Consider the following 23,591-nt stretch of genomic DNA (forward strand, 5'->3'; position numbering starts at 1 on the left):
GCAATGATCACCTTCACGAAACTTCTTTTCATCCTGCTTATCATCTAAATGCCTACAGCGTGGTGGTTGGCGTTCCCTACAGGGAACTGACCCACTGAATCCAGTGGCAGACAGTTACACCAACTTCTTTGCCCTTCCTCCATCAGCCTGTTGGGGATGGTGTCCAGATGGAGGACCCTCAACTACAGCATGTGAAAGCAGGGAGTTCAAAGTCAGTCAGCTGGGTATGCAGGCAGCATGTCCCTAGTCTTGTCCATGATCTTGGTACCCCTCCCGGGGCAGACATCAACCCAACCTCACACAGCCCAGCATCACAGCACCAGGGTCTTACAGGTGACAGCAAGGATGTGTGTAGTCTCCCGCAGCAGCAAAAGCAAGGGCTGGTTCAGGAACTTGATGCCCAAGACCCATGGCACATAGCCCTGTGCCAAAGGGGCACGCACAGCAGTGCACCAGTGGTTCCTGCCCAGCACCTTCTGCCAAGCCTAGACATGCTCAGCTGCTTCTGCACCCTGGCACGGGAATGGGCACCACTCACTGATACTTCCATGAAGGTTTTCACAGAGCATTACTGAGGCCTTACTCCTGGGACCTCCCTCCCAAGACAGGACCTCCCCTATTGCGAGGAAGACACTTAGTCACTAACCTGTTTGATAGAGTTTTAAGGCATCTGGAGCATTGCTGACCAGCTTCCTTCATATGCACACTGTCACTGCTACGGAGGAGGTTTACTCTGCCTATTAAACCCACTGAAACTCATCTATGACTGTGTCTTCTTTTATTTTAAATTGTCATTTTTGCTTTAACCTAATGTTTAATTTTGTTTGATAGCATTTTACTCTGACACTAGGGATCTCTCCAGTGTGATGGAGAAAGATATAGCTGTGTTCAAGGGCTAGGACTTGTATTCTAAAAAAAAAAAAAAAAAAAATCAAGCTGGAAATAAAATTCACTAGCTCAAGAGTGAGTGCAATTAGCCCCCAGAACCACTGGTGGAGAACTGTGACAAATATCACATCTCTCAAAATCTTACCAAGGCCTAATGTCTGTCTTGGACAAATTTTGTGGTGCAGTCATCATTCTTGAGCTCAGTACTGTTTCCTCAAAATAGCATGGGAGAATAATCTCTTTCCCTGTCAGAAACACTGGATGAATTTCTATGGCATGATTTATGGAGGAGATCAGGGCAAAAGGCCCTTCTGGCTTGGACTCTGCTGTGACAGCAGTGAGTCCTTCCAGGTTCCCAGGGGCTGCAAGTTATCTGTTTGGTCTTCCAGGTTGTTGGCTGACCAAGGATTTCTTTTCCTATTGAATAAAAATGTATACCAAATAAAAGAGTAACAAATATAAATAAGTAATCACAGTACATAGAGGAGCAACCCATAGATTCTGCAGAAAGAGGGGGACTATCAGACTAATGACAAGACTGTATGTCTCATCATCTGCTAGGGAGATGATGTCTCTGACCAACACTCTACCATATTGCTGCTCATGCCAGGAGAGGAGACAGCACAGTTTTCAATCAGAGTCAGCTCCTCCATGCTTTGCAAGCATGGGGCTTGCTGGAAGAACCCCAAGATGCTACCCCGTGCTGCCGCTGCTGTCTGCTGCAGGCCTGGCTCTCCCAGGACCTTGACGAGGAAGTTGATGTATCTCATAGCTAACCGGAGTGTCTCATTCTTGCTCAGTTTTTTGTCTGGCGGGTGAGTGGGAATGAGTTTCCTCAGCTTGGCAAAGGCGCTGTTGACATTTTGCTGCCTCCATCGCTCCCTGGTGTTGGTGAAGATCTTCCTTGTCATTCTGAAGGTGCTGCAAAGCAAAAGAGATAGTGAAGGAATGCTAGATACCACTGGCTTTCACACAAGATGCTGCTCTGGGAGCACTGTAATGACTGGGCCAGCTGCAAGCACACAGTAGCGGTGCTAGGAATTTCTAATTTTTTCTCTGTGTGGCTGATGCCCTTGTCCTGCACGTATGGCACAGATTCACCTTAATCCCTAGAGTCACATCCCCATTCACTGCCATGATCATAAGCATTGCAGCTGCAACCAGATGCCAGAGTCCAGTAAAGAGTTCACAAAAGGGTAAATGGAGTTAATTTCCTCATACAACCCTTTGGTGCTGCTATGAGCCCAGCCTCTCCAGGCTCCTGAGAGTTTCCCTGCAGCAGAATTCCTAATAGCTAAGGCATTAGTCATGTCACCAGGCTGTGCGAGGGACACCCAGGCATTTTTTGTGGTGGAAGGCAGGCAGACAGGCAGGCCCGGGGGAAAACACATCCATGCTTTAACAGCCCCAGCTCACATCTTCTTGGGGGCCGCTCCCAGCTGGCCCAAGCTTGGTGATTCATGGCAGGAGCTAAGCCAAGTGGACCATCATCATGGGCCTTTAGTGCATAGACAGCCAACGCTACGGACACACATGATTATGGTTATTTCAGGAGACTTTTCCAAGGGAAGCAACAAGCCTACACTGAGTGCTCACTGCTGGCAGCAGAGACTCTTCAATCTGATCCATTCAGGCTTCTGCTTTAGCCTCTGAGAGCTACCAAGACGAAGCCACAAGTGCCATGAGTGCAGGCTGCAGAGGGAAAGAGTGATTCCTACAAAACATATGGCCACCCCAGCCAGAATGTCCACTTGTAGGTGTTACTTGTCCATCCTGCCTCACAGACCTGAGCAACAAAAGGAACACAGTGCCCAGAGCAGACCTGGCAACACAAGAGGACTGTGCAAGGGGCACAGAATATTTTGAAATGCCATTTAGCAGAAAGGTCATCAAAAGCCCTTGGGGTTGCCCTAGCCCTGCTCCAAGTGCCATTGGAAAGAGCCTTCCCTTCACTCCCACAGCCCTGCAGGAGACACCTCTCCATTTCTGAAGCTGCTTTTTATGCCAATGCCACAGACAGTTGGAGCAGGGAGAAACTATCTGCAGCCAAGAGACTAAAGGACAAATGTTTCCACTTACCCTCTCATGCATGTGAAAACCTCAGCTTTTTATATTCATTGGCAAACCCATCCTTACAGCAGTCCCACAGGGGACTGTGGAGCAGGGGGGATAGCACCCTTCACCCTCAGCAAGGGGAAATTTAGGGTGACAGCACAGCTGTGATCTCGTGTCCATGTGAAGTAGCCTCATACCATGCAAGACATTCGGGGTTCACCAAAGTATGTGGTAATAGTCTGGATGAATAAAGAAATCCCACTGTGACTCAGAGGTTAATTGCAGTGCTCTGGCATGGACTCAAGATGTGCATGGCAGACAGGGAAGTTCCCTCCCAGCTCCTTCAAGTCCCAGTCCAGTACTGATTACAAATCACTAGGGAAACACAATTACAGGGTCATAAATTATGTCAGAGCCGTGTTCAGAGACCTCGGTCAGAGAGGCAGCTAATACAGATGCGCCCATCTATACTATATATGGCTACACTCATGCCACCCATACCTCCCAGGCTTCTCTCAGCTGTAGCCTTTACAGAGCTAACACATTTCTATTTTGGTAGAAGTCTGAAATTACTGTCAGGCTTGTCTCCTCTGCCTTTAGGGGACAAGGAAGTTGTCTCATCAAAATGTCTTTGCTTCATGAGAGTCTCATTTAAAAAACAAACTCTCATGTTTCAGGTGGCTGAGAGTTTTTTTGTAGACGTACATCGAGACCCATTGCTTGATCCGAATGGCAATTGTATCTCTCTTTTTTTAATTATTCTCCTGCTCCATGTATTACTTTTGATTTGTGCTATAGGAACAAATTCAATTGGTACTTTGCACCTACCTGAAACAGCTAGCATGTACCTTTTTGGCAAGAAAGCCAGAACACCGCTGCATCAGTGATACAGATTTTAAACATTGTCTTCCAGTGCTCCTCTGTACTGCAGCACACTCACTCCCCAAGGCAAAACTTTCGCCTTTACAGTTTTATTCTTCCAAGCAGCTGCTTGGACCTATGTGAAATTCAGAGTGCCACCTGCTTCTCTCTGTCTTCTGTTTTTTTTGGTTTGGATTTTTTTTTTTTTAAGATAAATTTATCCATGTACAAAGGCAGTTGATTTTTATAACCTAGGGAAAGTTATTTGGGCTTCCTTGTTTCTTATAATGGGTCAGGTGGATTGTATTTTGCCAGACCTTTCAGTCTCTGTACTGTAATTCTGGTATGTGGGTCTGGGTTTGCTGGATGCCTGTTTACACCTCAGCTATAAATACCAACCGAGGGTCAGCTCCTTCTCTTTCCCTGCTGCAGGAAGTCCCCAGCACACCACTCCAGGGAAGCAGGTTAGCATCCAGCCCTGGTGCTGGATTCTGTGTCATCTTCTCCTGTTAGTGGTATTATTGGTGGAAAAATAACTACTAGGAAAGCCTACTCTTTCACACCACTCTTTCTTTGTCTGTCTTCTCTTGCCTTTGGAAAGCACAATACCTCATTTGTGATCACAAGCCCTGTTAGCAAACAGATGCCTTTGTGAGACCAGCTCCTGATTTATACTTCAAAAACGTGTGTTTATATTTCTGACATTTATTCACAATCAGCAAACAACAGATCCTTCCCTCCCCCAGTGCCTCCTCTTGCGCTGGTGACTGTGCAGGGAGCTTCATTTCAGGTGTGATCCACCTCTGTACATCTCTCCACCTTAAATTCCTCTCTCTTTTCTCCCATTCCTTTTGCAGGTTTCCTGTTGCTGTGCTCAGAGTTTCAGCTAGAAACATAAGAGAAGAACGAGCCTGATCCAATCCTGCAGTAATTGTAATGTTTCAGCACAGCTCTTTTCTCATATCATCACCTACACATCCCTCTAGTTCTCTGTAACCACAGCACCTTCCAGTTAAAACGCAGCAAGTTTACTGACAAGGGATCTGATTTCCATACCTTTTGTCTCAGTCCCTTTCTCCTCTTCCCTCCTTCTCTCCAACCCTCCCCACGAAGTTTGGCTTTCAATATGATGTTAGTCGCAGCTTCAGGTCTTAGCTAATGTTGCGCATCTGATCAATGTATTCTTTAGCTTTCTCTGGTGCGCCATATAAAATACGTATTGTCTGGTGGCTGCATGTGACTTATAGCCCACTGGTCCATTTTAAATCTGTGCAGAAATCACCCATTTGTACATATCATGGACAGATAAATTGCATTAACCTGCAAGCCTGGATTTTGTGCTTTCTGGTCACCTCCCCTAACCACAGGTTAACAGTGCCACATTTAGCTGACAATAAAGAAACACAGGAAGACAACAGCTTAAATTCAAGAGGATTAATTCAGCTCTCAGGAATGTAAATCTGGAAAGTTACACCATTTTCACTGGAGGAATTACTCTGAAGGGCAAAATGTTGCCACTGAGGACAGGTTTTAACTCAGATCAAGAAGACACATCCAGAAGTAGCGGGTAAGTACAGTTTCACGAGCTAAGATCCACATCTGCAGTGTGTAAAGGGAATTGTGCAAAGAAATAACCCCAGCCTAGCAGTGAATCTGCTCCAACGGTCAGAAAGAGAAAAAACCAAAAACCACCGCTACCCACCAAACAGATAACTGAAGCTTTTCCCACCCCCCTGCCTACCCCTCTGAAAAATGTAAAAATTGAAGGGAGGGATACTGCCTGGGGATAATGCAGCCGCAAGTGTCACCAGACAAAAGACTAAACAATAGGAAATATGAAGATCTCTCCCTGGGTAGCAGCAGTTCTTGCAGCCTCTCTATGCAAAGAGCCATTCAGGCAATTCAGGCAGCAGCAGCAGCAGAGCATCTTAGGCACAAAGCACCGGCTCTGCTAGGACATTCCCCGGCAAATGGCCCCTGAGCCAGTGGTTAATGTCTGAGGGCTGGCAGGGGACTCGCTGGGAGCCCAACACTCAGTCATAATTAGCAGGCTGCTATTCAATAAAGATCTTGGATGAGAAAGTTCCTCCCTCAAGTTATATCTTTGACCTCGGTGAAGTTAAATCCATGTTGAAACTGGACACTGGAGACACACTCCTGCAAAACTTAATCAGACAGCAGATGCCTGCTGCCTGAAAGAGTTGAAGTGCTTCTAGTAAACCTGCAGTGCCATGCTGTTACTCTACCAGGGAAACCCAGTGCCTGCTAAAATTGGTTGTTTAACACATTGCACTGGATTTTGTGAAGTCCCCTCAGCCCTTAAATAAATGGCAACAGAAGAGCAGGTGGTGCCTGTTTCCTGCATCAGGCAGGTGCCTGTAAGCCTGATCTAGCATGGGGAGCAAAGATTCCCCAGCTATCACTCCTCGCTGCCGTGCTTTGTTCACTTTGCATCAGTGCGATCTGGAGAAGAGGAGACAGAGGAAGCTCATTGTTTCCCTCTTCAGTTTCATGTGAGCCTCGGAGCGTGGGACTCAGCTCCATGCAGAGAGGAAGATTGAGCATGGATGTCACAAGACATTACACTGCCTATCCGTAATGTGTGACTTTTTTCCCCACCCCCACTCCCTCGAAGGAATAAGCTCAAACTCTTTCCAGCTGAACCATGCTCTGTTTGCTGCACGGTTGCTCGGACCACAGGGACTTCCCTTGGATTGGGAGGGGAAGGAAGAGGAGAGGGGACAATGCACCCCAGCTTGCCTGCTCGCAAGAGGAGCAGTGCACCGCTGGGTACAGGCTCCTCGCGCCCAGATTTCCTCAGCCCCCGTCTCCATCGCCGCCTCCCCGTATCTCGGCACTATACCCCTCCCCAAGTGCCCCCACCTGAAATCCCACAGGTGTGCTGTGGGCAAGGATACAAAGAGAGGGCACAGTGCAGCGAGCCGCACGCCAGGCTGGCAATCAGGGAATTGAACTTCTGTCCTCATTTCTGCTGTTCCTTTGCCTCAGGCAAATTCTGTTTTTTCGCTGTACCTCCATGTCCCTCCTGCCTGTAATTAGTTTGCCTCAGCTGCCAGGTTTGTGGAAAGGAAAGCATTTTTGTATGTGAGTTAGAGCAGCTGTCAGCACATGGTGGCCCAGCCTTGCTCGGCATTCGCAGGTGCTGTGTTTGTGTAGTGAAAGAGAAGAGCCTCTCCCAGCTCTCGCAGGGCGATTCCTAACACCTGCAGTGAACTTCATGTTATTTCAAGTAAGATGTGGGAAGAGCTGCTACTTCAGCAGTAAACAAGGGCTCCTTCCATGGCCCCACACCTCTGTCAGGAGTGGTATCTAACAATCATACCACAGTACAAAGTAGAGCTGAGCAGCAAAAGTGCTATAAAAACCAGCCAGTGCTGACAGAGTGATTTACGTTTTTTAGAGTCTATAAATCTGGGACAAAACACACATAGTAAAATCTCCGCTTCTGGGAGCCCTCCTGTCTAAGGGCAGCATTTACAGAAACTCTCACGGCTACGCTGTGCTCTCGTGGAACCTTTAGAATGAGGAAATTGCTGGAGTCTTCAAAAGCAACTGTGTAAAAGGTCTCAAGCTTAAGTCAGCCTTCATGTTTATATGTGATCACAGTTTCAAAAGGCAAGTTTTTCATCTGACCCAGTGTTGCCCCTGGATTGCTTCGTTTGTAACCCGGTTGCCGTCCTAGAGGGTGCAGATCCAGAGCGAGGGAGAGAGCTTGCTGCTTTCTGAGAAATCAGCCTAGCCTGCAGACATCGTAACCGGGGCATGAACTGGCATCATGTCCCCCAAGGCTGCCTCAGGAAAAGTAGGTCTGTAAAGCAATGGGCTGCCACCCAGCAGGCATTTGGGAGACCACAAAATGTGTGGTTAAGGACCTACCAATAGTGGTGAAGAGGTTTACTCAAGGAAACTCCCTCTGCACATGGGAGTGGTTTTGGTGTTGTTTTTTTTTCTGTGGTTCCCATCTTGTCAATGCTTTTTATGTTCCTTTGCCGTAAAGTTGAATGATAACAGAGCTCTGCACAAAACAAAGAACCCACTCATGGTTTGCAACAGCTTTTGCTAAATGGAATCCTTGTGTATTGGCATGGATGTGACAGCTTGCCAAGCTGAGAAATGAACCCTTTGCCAGGAGGTTTGGCCTTTATTCACTAAACTTGCATTTGTGTTATTTTCTGTTCAAGAAGATCATAGAATCATAGAATCATTAAGGTCAGAAAAGACCTCTAAGATTAACAAGTCTAACCACTTTCCAGCCACTCTTCCCCAAGCCTGTAGCATTGCATGGGATTGTTGTGACCCAAGTGCAGGACCCAGCACTTGGTCTTCTTAAATTTCATAAAATCAACCTCAGCCCATCAATCCAGCCTGTCCAGGTCCCTCTGCAGAGCTTTCCTGCCCTCGAGCAGATCAACATTCCTACCCAGTTTGGTGTTTTCTGCAAACTTACTGAGGGAACACTTAGTCCCCTCATCCAGATCATTGATAAAGATATTAAACAAGGCCAGCCCCAAAACTGAGCCCTGGGGAACACCACTTGTGACCAGCCACCAACTGGATTTGAGAGAGATCTGAGATCTGAGAGTCTTTCTTGGAATAGTGTTTCTCTGTCCTCCTGGTCCCATTTCCAGTCAGTCAGAACACCAGTTCTGTTGGGTTTCCTTTAGAAAGAGTCTCTTCCAAATTAACTTCCCAAATATTACAGACACTATCCCTGTGATTCAGGGTTAACACAGAGAAGAAAAAACAGCTTGGTGGTCTTCCAGGAGTTCTTCAGAGAGTCATTTTTTACCAGATTCAGTGTGCAAAATGTTGTTCCACGCAGATATTTACTCCCACCTCATAACAGCACATATTCCTGCATGCCTCTGCACCTGCCTCTACAAGGCAGTAAGGTAGCTGTTAATAGCAAAAACATGTCCATTTGCTTTCACCTCCTTGCCTTGCCTGCATATGTGTGAAAGTCCATGTCCACCTGACTGAAGGCCTGTTGTGTTAAAGAAGGAGGGGGGATCAGATGCTGCATGTCTCACAACTCGGCAAAGACTGGTCTGCAGCAGCTCACGCTGTTACAGGAGTTGCTAGGAGCGGAGAAGGGAAAATCCGGTGCTGTAAAGGACATCGGCATCAGAGGGAAGGTAGATCTTGTATGATTTTTGGACATGACCCCCAGACAATACTTGCTTTTGCATTTTATCCAGGTCAGCTCTGAGATTGATAGCAGATCTCTCTGTGACTTCAGCAAAAGCAAGACTGAAAGTTTGACAGCATCTTGATAGCGGCTTGCAGTGCCCCGTCTTCCTATTAAATACAAGTTAAAAGCAGTCCACTGACCACCACGGCATCACCCCAGGACTGGGTCTGCTGTACATAAGACTAGAGGTCATCATAAGCACTAAGAAATGGAACCACCACAGCAAATCATGACTTGCCAAAAGTGTGATACAAACCACTGCAAGACAAGGAATACAATCCTGTTTTCCCATAAGTGTCAACCCACTAACCTCTGTGGGACTACACCTGATAGAAAGATCAGCATGAAGGTCATCCTTGCCTCAGCCAGATTCTAACAGCCACTTGCATTTGGTCTCCAAGCTTCTCACCTGGCATGCTGATTCTGTGAGCACTTAATTTCTTGGATCAGCTGCTCGACTACTTTAATGATTTGTGTAAACAGGCAGTAAAAACAAGCTACATTTATTTTAGCTGTTTTTTGTGAAATCATATAGAAACTGTGAAATCATATAGAAACTCATGGTGAAAAAAGGTTCTAAAAATCAGGTATCATCCTATATTGATTGTTATGTGGAAATCAAGAAAGATAGAGAGCGCTACTTCAGAAAAATGCTTGGCTTATTGTTATTAACTTTCTCAGGCAAATACAGCTTTATGCAGTAGGCTAGCCCTAGAAATGTAAACATGTTCTATATTGGCGATTTCAAAAGTTTTTTACAAATCTTAGCGTTATTAATATTTACAGGCAGAAGTGAAATGAATAAAATTGCTAAGCTTTTCCTCCTAAGTGAACTATTGAACCCAGCAAAATTCAGATGTCTACATATTTTACATGCACATCAGCTGTAAGGCAGATGACCAATAAAGCAGTGGGGATATTTTTAAATATGTGAGGATTGGAATTTAAAACTGTTTCTTTACATCTTTACCTGTTGACACAGTCATAGAATTTCCACAGCCTAGTGCATAAGCATACAGTAAAAACTAATGAATGCATGATTCCCTGTATTTTTGCAAATAACTTGTTTTAAAAATCAAATGCCATTGGCGAATTCTGTTCAGTTTTAGTTCTAAACTCAGTGAGTCTATGATGCTCTGTGTAATCATTTTGCATCAGTGCAATAACTCTGATTTACCGCATTTTGCCGTGGTATAAATGAGTTTGCCTAGTGTGTAATTATACAGTTATGAAGTAAGAAAATATAGGAATAGTAGGAGCAGTGATTTTAAAATCACCTTAGTTTGTTCCACATCTAAGCATCAACATTTCTTTCAAAAGTAGTATAACCAATTAATAATTTCTTCTGGCATGAGGCCTGATTCACTGAGTCCCTGTGGATACTAAGAATTTTAAAAGTCCAGGCACAAAAATGGGGCAACATGATTCCTTTTCTTGATTAAACACGACCACCTGTAAGTGGCCATTTCTGTAACTATTCTGTTTGTCAGATCAGCTGCCTTACTCTTAACTTTTTGATGACAAGATCCAGAGGTGCCATGATAAGAAACAAAAATCCAGCAGATGGTAAAAGGCTATTGGAGAAATTCCTTCCTTTAAGGATGTTCCCTGCTCTGAGAGGAAACTTCGGCATTCCTAAGAAAGTTGCAAGATAAGCCCCAAAGAGGGGAGGCAATGCTGTAAAGAGAAGAGGCCATTGTCACTTACTTTTCTGGGCACAGGTGCTTGTGGCTCCTGAAACCTGGTCAGCGGGCGAATAGGCAGCAAAATCGGATGCTTCCTATTTCTCTTTCCCGACCGCTCTCGCAGCGCCTGGCCGCAGAGCTTGCTCTCGCTGGAGTCAGCCTAGCGCTGGTCCTGGCTGCCTCATTTATAGAGTAGCCGGTCCTTTGTCTGGCGCGTGTCACCACTAGTCCTAGCAATCCAGGGAGCTTGTTTTGCATGTCCCAGGAGATTCTCTCTATCCTGCCTTTTCTCTTCTCACCACACGCCCGCTGCCCTTTTCTGGGACTGGTATGGGGCAGTAGCTGAGACCGTGCTTAGTAGCCTTAGAGCGACTCTGGCTAGGTGAGGTGCACTTTGTGGGAAAGGCAGGAAGCTGCTTGTGGCAAGAATCTAATTTTTCTCCTTTTTATTCTTCTTTTTGGGGGGAATTTTTTTTTTAATTTATTTAGTCAACTCTGAGCTTGTAAACGTTTACAGAGACAGAGGTACAGTGCTCATTCAAAAACCACCTTAATCGTGACTCGGTACTGAGAAACAGGCTGGTGTATTTTTTGTATTCCTCAGCAGAGAATTCCCTTTCTGCTCTGACAGTAAGTGCAGTGAGGTTGTGGGGTTGGCCATGTGCAGGCAAATCGATCCTGCACTGCCTTTTTGGGGGAAAGTTTCCTTTCACTTAGAGTCACGTCTAGCACCTTCTCCAGCCTGGAGGACCGCTACAGCTGCTGTCTCAGCACTGTCCCAAGCCCTGCACTGTCCTTCTGCATGAGAACAGGAGGCTGCAGGTGTGAATTCGCATGTCTACCAGCTTGCACTTCACTTTGGGGACCACTCAGTGCACTAAGGGTAGGTTTCATACTTTTACAGCAAAGATGAGCCAGCTCCATACCCCTGTAGCTGGGACGCAGTGTCCGTGAAACAAACACTTCTTGCTCCACTGCTGGGGTGGCCCCAAAACTTCCTCTCAGCTCACAGACAACAGGCAAGCAAGCTCACATCTGACTGCAAGAATAAAAAATTGCAGACTAACACCATATCCATCACTGGAGCACACACCTCAGTGTCCATGACAGAGACCAGTCCATCCAGCCTCCCCCTCCACATGGATAACAACTCTCTTCATGGGAAAATAGTCACAAAATTGTCCCAGGCACAAGCTGACAAGGGCATAGACTTGTCAAAAACATACAAAGCCTTTGGGACCCATATGATCTCATCTGCACCTCCACTCACTCCTCCATTAGGTGCTGGGAGTTTGCTTTGGGTGGACATAAGAATAAATAGGAACAACAAGAGTAAGATACTTACTTACACACTGGGAGCAACAAGATACTAAAGAGGAACAAGGGATGGGGAAGGAGGAGCCCCAGCTAATCACTCCGCTACAGTCATGGGGCAGGAAAATGCCTGCATCCAGGGTAAGACAGCTTTAAGCACACTCTATGGCTTTTCTCTGCCAAGACCCAAGCTCAGCTCTTACCCAGTCCACCTCACCCAAAACAGCAAGCTGGCTAGGTAGGGATCACCTACCGGGTTTTTTAAAAGCACTGTGAATGTTGCAGTTAACAGGATTGCCCCCATAAAAATTAACACCATAGCGGTGGAATGATGCGGTTGCTCTCTGAGGAGAATGAGCCCCAGGTCCCTGCCGAGGCAAGATGTTCCCCGCAGAGCTTGACTGGAGGTTCAGCCCTTTCACACGGTAAATTAACAGCAGCACTACAGCCTGAAAGCTGTGTCAACTGCTTCATTTAGCACAAGTGTCATGTTAACTAAAGGCCCTATTCCAGAGGGGCCTTTGGCCTCAGAGAAGCCTAATTACCATGTAATTTACATTGGAAAGTTGCGGAGTGCCCCTCCTCTCTGTTACTTCCTCCAACCCACGATTTACCCGCAATCTGCCCTGAGATGCTCCAGCCAGCACGGTAGGGAAGCGGGCATGCCAGTCCGGAGCAGGGAGGGAGCTGGAGCCCTTCATGCCTGACCGCTTGGATACAGCCTAGGGCTTTCAAAACCTGGCCAGAGCAAGCACTGTAAAATACACAGCCAGGAAAGTGTCTGTCCTTGCAGAGGAGAAGGGCTGGATGGGCTGCTATTCATTTTCATTCACATATCCATGCAAGAGAGCTGGATCTTGCTCCTGTTGCTGTCTGATACGGGCTTTACCCGTGCCCTCTCCAGAGGCAGGCTCGTGGTGGGAAAACTGCCTCACTGGGGAAACATGAGGAGAAAAATGGGCATCCTAGCCCCCTCCCAGGTACTTCAGAAAAGCCACCACCGCATCTGTTCAGTGTTTCAGCCACATCCCAAAGTCTCCTCATCTCTCTCCTGTTGTATGAGGGAATTACTCATCCTGAACACCTTGGTGGCAGCCCAGCTGATGCTGTGCAACCTGTAGCACCTGGGAGGTACTCACTTTCCCCTCACTCTCCTGCTCCTCACTGTCCACCCTGCAGCCCCAACTTCCTTCCTACTCTGAGAGGCCACTCCAGCAAAGCTTTGCGTCTGCTGCAAGCACAGTGGCACTTTCTCCTGTGCTTTTGGGACATGTGGTGACCCACTGTCAGGCCCTGGGCAGGAGATCCCAGGTGTCGAGTCAGCATTAGTGTCAAGTCATTGTGAATGCTGATGAGATAGCACAGGCATGCTGACTTCTACACCAACTTTAAGGGTCTTTTCAACCCTGTCAGATTGCTCTGAAGGGGTCGTACATGAGGATCTGCTTCACTGTCTCTTTAACAAGCTTCCTACTGAACTGTGATTACTTGGTGCTGATGAAACACACCAGGTCTCATTCAGCTTTCTCTCCATACTTGGCAGTGACATGGCAGCATGGGGAATACATTTTCAATGCTTCCGTCAGTCCTGGGATTACTTTTCCTTTGGGCAATCCATAATTGCCAGGACTGTACAGCTCGGATAGGGGCACGGAGAAGGGAACAGGGGTGGTGAAAACAGTATTGCACCCTGGCCATGGTCTTTGTCACAAAAATTTCTGCTGGGATCCATCCTGACAGTTTCCTTGTGTGTCTGGGGCAGTTCTTTACCTGCAATGGGTCTGGTTTTTAGCAGCCACCCATTATCAGTTCATGAAAAGTCAAGGGGAAACAATATATTTTGTAACTTGCACTCTGCCTTCAGACTGCAGTTGATATTAGCCTGTTTGCTCATGTAATGGCCACATTTTCCCTCCTCAGATACTTCTCTCAGAAAGTAGAATCTCCATGCCCTTACAGCACCGATGAGGAGAGGAGGATGGGGAAGATCGCATGTGCAAACGGGGTAACTAGGGACATACAGCTGTTGTGTCTGCAGATGCAGAAAATGCTGTTTTATTGTGGCAAGTACTGGCAGGCCTTTGCTTAAATGCAGACCCACTTTGCCAGGCAGGTACACATTCTTCCTAGCAGGGAGATATTCCCTGGCAAGTTTGATTAAAAAAAAGCAGGAAGAGGAAAGAAAATGTAGTCTCAGCCCTCTTGTGGGTTAGAAATGAGGCTGAAGAGGAGAATGGTTATGGGCCCGCTCTGGAGGACACTGTCTATCCCCATTTCTGCTACCATGCCCAGCACGTCCTCCCACCAGAGCCAATGCTGAACTCACATCTAGTGCACTTGCTTTCAAGAGCCACACTTTGCTCAGCTCATCAGCTTGCTCCAGCACCACAGACACTGGTGACAGTTAGACCTGGATGAAGCAACAGACTGCCTGCATCGTCAGCCATTTATGCAACAGCATTTACACATCTGGATCTGCAAAGTGCAAGATGTGAGAGCTGGCCACTTTGAAGAAGTCAAGAACCTGTGAGTGGTTGCAAAGTGTGAACGTCCTCAAAACCGAGTTTCTCATGTCCCTTTTTGTAATTCAGCATGCCAGCATTTAAATTCCAGTCCCTGAAACATCCTAGGAGAGTAACTCTAGTTACTGCTCTTCTGAAAAGGAAGAAAAGCTGTTTCTGGCATATATGATTCTGAGGTATGCAAGCAGGAGCAAAAGGCTTTATCCTGCTGCTACACCGCTTCCAGGGTCAGCAAAAGCCTCTCCAAGTTAGAGTAATGGCTAGATGGGAAAAAAAAGTGTTTTACAGTGGGCCAGACCTCAAACCCTTTCTCCAGCAAAACTCTTACTGCAGATGAGCAGGAAATCAAAGAGAATCCTGCCTAAATATGGGCAGAGATTTCAGAAGATGGGCCCGAGTTCACGTTACTTTTCCCGCTTTGTGGGGTGACCGCTTTCAGTCTGATTAAAGCAGCACACAGAAAGTGATGGATAGAAAAAGGACAGCAAGAGGCTGCAAACACACAGCCATATTATCACTGTGAATTCAGAGCCACGCACTACAGATGGGAACAATAAGAAGCAATTATACACATCTGGGCTCCTGCCTTTTAAAATCAAAATTTATATCAATAGATTTTGAATATACCAAGCTGGAGGAAGCTGCTTGAGGTTCAGAACAGCAGCTGCATGCAGACTGCTGAAATATTAAACCTCCATCATCCGAAGTTTTTGTAACATTTTGAACCTCTTATTAGTGTTAACAAAACACTCACATCAAGGAGTGCTTTGAATTCTGGCCACAGTTTTCTCCTTAATTCCAGAAGACAAAAATCTTCTCCTTTTTAATGCTGAAACTTGCTGATAGCCTTGAAGAAAATGTTTAGCCACAGAAGAAAGAGACCGAAAAACTAATGTTTCTCTAAACCTTCCACTGGAAGCAAGAGAGAAGAGACAAGCAGCTCATTTTGCTTTTGACACAGACATACCTAGACATTAAAAGTTCTTTGATAATCAGCTAAAATAGAGAATAAAAAAGCAGTCATCTCAGAGAATCAGCAGCTGCCATTTTCCCTGGCACACAATGCTGAACTCAGCCAGGTTGCATGCAGCAATAAGGCCACCACATAAGCATCACTCAGAGCAGGAATTCCAAGAAGGGTGAAGTTGAATGTAAGAAAATCTTCCTGGCCAGATTATGAGACCTGAAGGGTTTTTGTCATAGATGTGTTTGTACCTTCTACAACCGTCTTTTAACTAACGACAAAAAGTAGAGACCGAGAGATTTAATTTCCAGTATGACTTCAAGCAAAGCACTCAACCCCCAGCCATTTGATGCGTTGGGAGTTGCCAGGCTTTTGCACAGTCTGGCAAGTTCTCTTTCTTCGTGTGCAAGTCTTGGAAGTCATGTAGCTTGCTCTTTGAGGTGAGCTCTTGCAAGGAGCAAGGGAATTTGCTCTGAATCTCCCTAACATCTCTTCCTAGTGCAGGTTGCTGCTTGGGAATGGCTGAGGTGGAAACCTTCAAAGGAGAGGTCCCGTGTTTGGTGCTTGAGACTGCTCCTCTTGCAGAACCAGCAGTACATGTGTGTACAAAGGGAAACGGCAAGAAACCCAGCCTCTCAGGGGTTCATTGTGATCACACAGTCCATTTCACATAGAAAACCCAGACCTGCTCACTATTTTGACTCTGAAAGGTCGCTTTCTTGCTTTGCTTTTAAAGATTTGCCATCCTATTTTTTCTCAGTTATGAATGCATGCCCTTATTGCTGCCTTGATGATGGAGAAATGGTACAATTAATTTCAAATTTAATTTTCAATTGCTTTGTTTCCATTACTTTTTAAATACATCTCTATATTTCAGACACTTAGCTGGTGTAAACTGATGTACTTTCATGGGCTGCTATAGAACAGCGCTGATCCACAGCACGCAAAAACCACTCCATTACTCTTTCAATTCACCTATATTCCATCATATGACTGTGCTATGCATCTCTCTACTTTCCACTGGCTCTACAAAAGCCAACAGCAGCCAGGGGAAGGAAGACAAATTTTTGGCAAAATTCCTCAAGGTGAGAATTGTGTAATCTGCATATCTGACCACCTGCATTTTCAAAATTATTTTACAAGGTCAGACAGATGCTCCTAATCGTTTGGAGCAGGCTGTCCATTCCCCACCTGAACATGAGTATCATTCTAGCACAGCTGGCATCCCAGCCTTCACATCACAGCACAGGGAAGCAGCTCCATTAACACCAATAAAGCCCTTCGTGTACACATTAGCATGTTTGCACCCCAACTGTATCACTTGAGCCCATGGAACCAAGACGTGCTCTGTGATTAGCTGTATGTGCAATATTTTTAATAGCCCATGAGTAGCCCTTCAGACAGCTTTGCTTACCCACTGTGAACAAGATGCAAGTATCAGGTTGTGTGTTTAACAGTATGGAGAAGGACTGGGCAACAAATTCTCCTGATCACCTGTAAGTACCAAATGCCCAGTGGAAGACCCTGTTTGAGGTGGAAAACCTTGTCTCCAGTGTGTCGCATCTGCCATGAGAGAGGCAGCATCATCTTTGTCACAAAGAAAAGGAATTGCTTTCATCCCAGAGTATTATACAGAAAATGTAGGTCAGATCAGCTTTCTGCGTGGCTTTCAGTGGCTGCACAGAGAATAAATAAGCTCTCAGCTCCTCTGTCTTAATTGTAACTGACCTCTCTTGCCCTCCTCAGCAGCTTTCTACTCCAGTTTGTAAAACCTGGATGAAAATGTGACCACCTCAGAGAAAAAGTGTCATAAGCCACAATTTGAGTACTGGTGAAACTTGAGTGAGATGCTGTTGTGATTGCCCAGGCTCCTAACAAGTGTTTCATATAGGACATAATCCTGTATGAAACCCAGAGCCAGAGGATGTGATTAACTTGCATACACTAAGTGCAGCTTTTAGGTGATACAGTGCCTGCAAGTTGAGGCTTTGTAGACACAGCTTCCATAGCCTTTTTTGATAATCTGTCCCTTCATTCAGTTTGGTCACTGTGTTCAGTGACTAAGTCCGGACTGCTGACAGCACCTCTCACCCAAACCTTGTTAGAGGCGCTGTGCTCTACACTATGAATGAACAAACTCATAACACATCACGAACCCGAAAGAAAGGGCAGGAAATCACTTTGTTCCAAGGAGGCCAGGGATGTTCTTTCAGTACACCAAAAGTAACATCCCAGGGCAAAGCGCTGGCCTCCAGGAATGCACTGGCATTACCCTCCTCAACTGGTACTGAGAAAAGCACAGAGGTAGTACCCGCTCCTGACCTTTGATTTACTGATGTCTCCCGCTGCTTTGCCCAGCAGGAACGCCCGTCTGCGCAGACACAAAGCCCTGCTCTGCTGCTCCTCATCTCAGCACCCTCTGCCCACCCCTTTCAGCAGCGCTGCCTTTTTGCAGTTTAAATGTTTCTTTTTAGAGTGCCTTTTATTTCCAGCTTGGAGAGCAGGGGGACAAGAGATGGGATAGGGATGCTGAAGTAGGAATTTACATAATCTGATTAACGGAGGATTATCCAATGGCTGCTGAACAGCCTTAGTGTGCTTGAGCTAAAAACCTTACTATTCATTGCTCTCACCACCCTGCAGGATGGCTGCACCTGCAGCACCAGCTAATTCTCTCCTGGGGACTTCAAGGAAGGAGAAAAGCGGGGGCATATTTTTATTATTATCTGCGGAAGGGTTGAGGAGCTGCAGCTTCTTGTGTGCAGTCCCTAATTGATCTGTCTGCATTAGTTCAGGAAGCTGCAATGAAAGCTGAGCCAGTTGGCATTATCAGGAACAGCCATCACCTTTGAAATGGACCAGCTTGTGTGGCTCGTCCCAGTTTCCCTGGGGGTAGTGCAGTGGGGTCCATCCAGGCCTGCTGCAGAAAAGAGCTGGGTAGTAGGATCCTGCACATGCAAGAACCAAAAGCAGTTTCCTTTGTGCTCGCCAGTATCTCGCGCAGCTGGGAGCAAAGCAGACCCAACCCTTGCTCTAATATCACCAGAGAACTTCCCAAGGTGTAATCCACACCCCTCCTCCAGGAACAATGCAATGACATGGGGACAAGGGCTTGTGAAGCATCACACTCAACATGTTATCTTTTTATTGCCCACAAGCTGCCACATGGTCCAGTTATCCAGGGACTTGGCTGAGGTGGCAACTGTGGAAAGGGCAGCAGGTCCCACCAGACCAACCCAGCTGTATGCTCAGGGCAGAAGGAGTAAGCCTGAAAAACAACTCTCCCACAAGCACAGTCCAAGACCTCCCATACAGGAGAGCAGGCAGGCTAAAAAACAACCTGAAGAGAAGGTGAATGCCAAGGCTCCTTGGACATGCTATAAAACTCAGCAGTGCATAAGGCTATCGACTGGGGCTGAGTCAAGCTCTCCCAGAAGGAGATGGGGAGATGGATGAAGTTCAGGTCCTGGCAAGACAAGAAGAGTTCAGCTGCTGGTTTCAACTGAATCAGGTCTGCATCCCAAATGTCCACCCATGATGAAGGGATGAAACTCCAAGCTGAAAAATACGTTAACTGTAGAATGGAAAGAAATGGAGACACAGATCTCCAGATTAGGAGAAATAGCAGGTAGCATGAGCTGGACCCTCCCACACACATTCACATCAAAGTCAGGGAAAAAGAATTTGGACATTTTTCCATTGTACAGAGGGACATCTGTAAGGCCAGGCAACCATATGAGGTTTTTGAGCCTTCCAATGAAACAAAAACTGGACTCTTCTAGAAGAAAAGAGACACAATTAAATTTAATCCCCCAGTAGAAAAGCTGCAATATAATCACCCAAGACTAATTGTGAGTCTTTGTTTCCAGGAGCACACTCCATCCTCACAGCTAGGTCTGGAGATGCTGGTGTTGCTTTACATATTCACTCATGCCAACTGTATTTGTCTGGGGGTCTCTGAAGACCTGCATGACAGCTGCCATTCACAGATACTACCTAAAGAGATTTGCATTGCTTTTTCTTACTCCTACTAACAGCAGTGTGAATGCATAATGCTACATAGAGGTCTAGTTAAAAAGGCAGATTGCAGAGCATCATGAAGTCATCCTTGCTGTTCGTTTCTCCAATTTCTCCTCCTTTTCTGAAGCAAGAAGGGGGACTTTTGGGGGAAAAGCACAAGAACAAAAGCTAGGAAGCAGCCATCAGATGAGACTTTGTGCATGCTGCCAGCACATGCACAGTCATCTCCACTGAGTGTTTTCTTTGAGGAGCTGCCCTTTCACTGTATGTTGCACAGAGACCAGGGCTCAGTCCTTAGTTCTACCTGGAAACAATAATGCATAATGTGCAAAGCTGGACAGCAATTGCACCTGTTGGATGTCGTGCATGGTGCCAAATACACTGTATGGTAGCAATATCTCCATGCTCCACAGTAGAGGTATCTCCAAGATATTTCCATGCTTTGGTGTAATTCATATTCCTGGATTTAGCAGTTAGTATCGATACAAAGGGATAAACTGCATCCTGGGGTACAAAAGCTCTCCTGCTTTGAGGAAGTTCATCTCTGTTGCTAAACTAATCCTTCATACTAGCATCTTCCCAGATGCCAAGGAGGAATGAGGAACTGATAGGAACTCCACTATCATTTCTCTGTGCCATGTGCTGCGGGAAATCTGAATCCTACAGAGCCTTATTTCTCTGTATCACCGTAGCTTAGTGAGGATCCCTTGGACCAAATGCTGAATCTAGACCCTTGCCTCTTGAGCAGAAAAACATTCAAAAGGGAAAGAAACAAAATAGAGGTAAGGGAACTTGCACATGTTGGTGGACAAAATCCAGGCCCCTTCTTCACTAGATCTTGTCACTTTAGTACAGGCATGTTCTGTATTATGGAACTAAAGGGCTAAGACCTGGTGCAGATCATCTGCCATCTCATGGTGTCCCAGGGAGGGAGAACATCACAGATCACAGACGCACAGAGACAACGGCAGCATCTCTTTGGTCCATCATTTGTTCCCAGAGAGGGACTTTTAAATCTATTCCCCAGAGCTCAGCAAGCCAGAACAACAGAACTTCCTCACAGCTGCTATTACTTTTTTCCATGCTTCTGCTGCGAGAAAAGGTAGCAGAGCTATTTAGCTGCCATCCATTCCCCAGGCACACAAATTCGACCCACAGGAGGTACAGAAAATACATATATGGCATGAACAGAATGAAGAAAAAGCCTTCTCCTGAGCAGCAGGAGCATTTCTCACCATAAATCTTCAGTCCACAAATAGCAGCAGCTTCTCCCCAGCACACAGCAGGCAAAGCTATGGAGGAAAAAGCATGCCAAGGAAACATACTCAAATGTCAGAGGCCGGGGCCGCTAACAACGGTTAGAGGAAGGAATGCATCTGTGCGTGTGAGGAGATCACTGTGTCTCTAGACTGTTCTCAGAAAGGTGCAACAAACCAGGGATTTCTTCCCTTTTTCCTTTTCCAGCCTGCCCCCGTGCCCCCTGCAGCCGTCCCAGGCTCCCTGGACAGCTGAACAACTGTTTCAAAAGACAGGACAGCTCAGCTCTGAAGGCCCTGCGTTATTTATGAGTTTGGAAATCAGAGCCTTTCGGTTCACTGCCAGTAAATGGCAATGATTGGAAGGAGGGAGGGGTAGGCTTGTGTGCAGCTCTTCATTCTCTATTCATTGTGAAAAGGAGATCACTCCAGCTAACTGGCCTGCGGAGATAAGGATTTCAGACAATCTGCATTAGCCTGATAAGCCAGGTTTGCATTGCATAAAGATTATTTGTTAAGAACCTCAGTAAAATAAAATACAGTTAGAAGGCTTATCAGCACAACTCATTTCCACTCACACCCCCCTGCCCGCCCCTGCTGACATTTTTTTTTCCCTATAAATAAATCTCCCTGCTTGTGTCTCAGCTCTCTGGGATGGAGCACAGACCAAGGATGAGAAGCAATGGGGGAGGGATGGGGTGGATGAGGAAGAATAGCCTGAAACCTCCCAGTTGTGACTGGTCGCTGTTAGAGCCATGGTCCTGATCCGCTCTATGTGGGAGGGCAGCAATGCCCACCTGGTGGGTGTTTTGGGTTTGCCCCTTCAGGTGTAAACAAGGATCAGATCAAGAAGGAGAAGTTTATACCTGTTTCCCTCTACTTCATGTTTTCCCCTTTCTTCACACATTAAAAAATGGTCCCTAACATGCAAAGTACTGGGGACTCCCAGACCCCTGGCAATCTTCTCTCTTCCCTCTACAAACTGGCCTAAGTCAGTCAGGCGTTTTGCTGTAAACCAGCCTTGCTGAATAATGTAAAACTATTAGAACAGCCCCGCAGTGCTCCCCCTTTCCCCCTTTTCATCTCAGCATCTTCAGTGTTAGTAGGGAACATACCAGACCCAGAACTGTTCTGTTCAGACAATGCCACCTTTCCAGGAGGTAGATGTCCATTTCTGTACAGACCCTGGGCGTTATTCAGGTATCACACAGCAATTCAGACTAAGTCCCACTCCAGTCCAGCATGGATCATGAGTCCCAGGGGAAAGGCAGCCACACAAATACAAACTATTAACAACCCAAGCTCTTCTATGTTTTGACAGCCAGCACAATTACAAAGTCACTTAACACATGTAATCTGTTGTTTCCAGCTGCCATTGCTGCACACACTTTTACTAGCGTTTGTTGGCAAAAAGGCCTTAGCAAGACACAAAGTACTCTAGTAGGTCTTAGCATTTCTGCCTCAGTACTTGCTAACATCGTGGAGTAATGCACCAATTTGTACTACAAGTAGGGACAACTCTGTCATACTCACACCTTTTGTTTACGGACTCCAACCCTCTGCATGAGCACCAGTGACCATGCACAAAAGTTGCATTAGCCCCATTTCAAACTCAGGCTCCTCCATTTCAGGCCCATATGTAGGTGAAATGTGGGCTTGTGTGGCCCCAGTGACAAAGCTTGTATCTCTTCAGTGCAAGTTCTGCTGAAATCTCTTATTTCAAGAAGTGAAATGGGAGATGTGGCAGTCTGGTCACCACTCTGGACAAAATCAAAAGCATCCAGCTCTGGGTTCCAACCAGCTTCATGTCAGTCTGACAGATAAGGTATTAGTAAGGACTGGTTAGCACTCAGAGAGGCTCAGAAGTGGCACTGTGGAGGACTTGGAAGACAGGGAGGTCAAAACAAGAACAGATAATGCTGTTTTCTGGGCCTTTCCTTGGCTTGCTCGCAGGAGATATTGTGGACCATTACTCCTAGGTCAGAACAGCTCTACTGTACAACAGGGAAAGGCAGGTCAGAGGGATGGAACACCTCTCCTATGAGGACAGGCTGAGAGAGCTGGGGTTGTTCAGCCTGGAGGAGGCTCTGGGGAGACCACAACTGCAGTCTTCCAGTACTTAAAGGGGGCCTATAAGAAAGATGGGAACAGACTTTTTAGTAGGATCTGTAGCAATAAGACATGGGGTAATGTTTTTAAACTAAAAGAAGGTAGATTCAGACTAGATATAAGGAAGAAATTTTTCACAATGAGGGTGGTGAAACACTGGAAGAGGTTGCCTGGCGAGGTGGTAGACACCCCATCCCTGTAAACATTCAAGGTGAGGTTGGATGGGGCTCTGGGCAACCTGATCTAGATGAAGATGTCCCTGCTTATTGGGGGAGTTGGACTAGATGACTTTTACAGGTATCTTCCAACCCAAACTATTCTGATTCTATGATTCTAGGTCTGAGGAGGGCTGAGGGGCAGCAGATTGACTGGCTGACTTGATGAACTGCTTGTAATGAAGTGGTTGTAAAACACCAGTAATGAAGAGGCTAACGATGGTGTCAGCAGATTGTCCCTTAGCAAGAGTTTGATCTCAGCAGGAAAAAGTAGGTAATTTTTCTGAACAAACAATGAATTCCTTGCAGAGGCATCATTAACTCTGAGAAGTTGCTACAGCAAGCAGCCACAGGGTGCTAAAGGCATCAGCAGTGCAGGAAAGTCATCACAGATGCCAAGGTCTCTGCTGGAGGTGGGCCCCAAGTTCCTTCACTGTTGGTGTTCCTGTGTTCCAGGATATGTTACAGGTCTTTATTAGCTTCACAGAGC

General features: G+C 46.3%; 1 protein-coding gene across 1 annotated transcript; it reads right to left on the reverse strand.

The window, feature by feature from the left end:
• Positions 1-1,445: 1,445 nt before the first annotated feature.
• Positions 1,446-1,808, reverse strand: TAL2 (TAL bHLH transcription factor 2; the record flags this gene model as incomplete). Its single annotated transcript, XM_082012890.1, has 1 exon — positions 1,446-1,808. The coding sequence occupies exon 1, from the start codon at positions 1,797-1,799 to the stop codon at positions 1,446-1,448; it is 354 nt and encodes a 117-aa protein (XP_081869016.1). The 5' UTR covers positions 1,800-1,808.
• Positions 1,809-23,591: the final 21,783 nt, after the last annotated feature.

Source organism: Phaethon aethereus (genome assembly GCF_964289735.1).
Source record: "Phaethon aethereus genome assembly, chromosome: Z".
Classification (NCBI taxonomy): Eukaryota; Metazoa; Chordata; class Aves; order Phaethontiformes; family Phaethontidae; genus Phaethon; species Phaethon aethereus.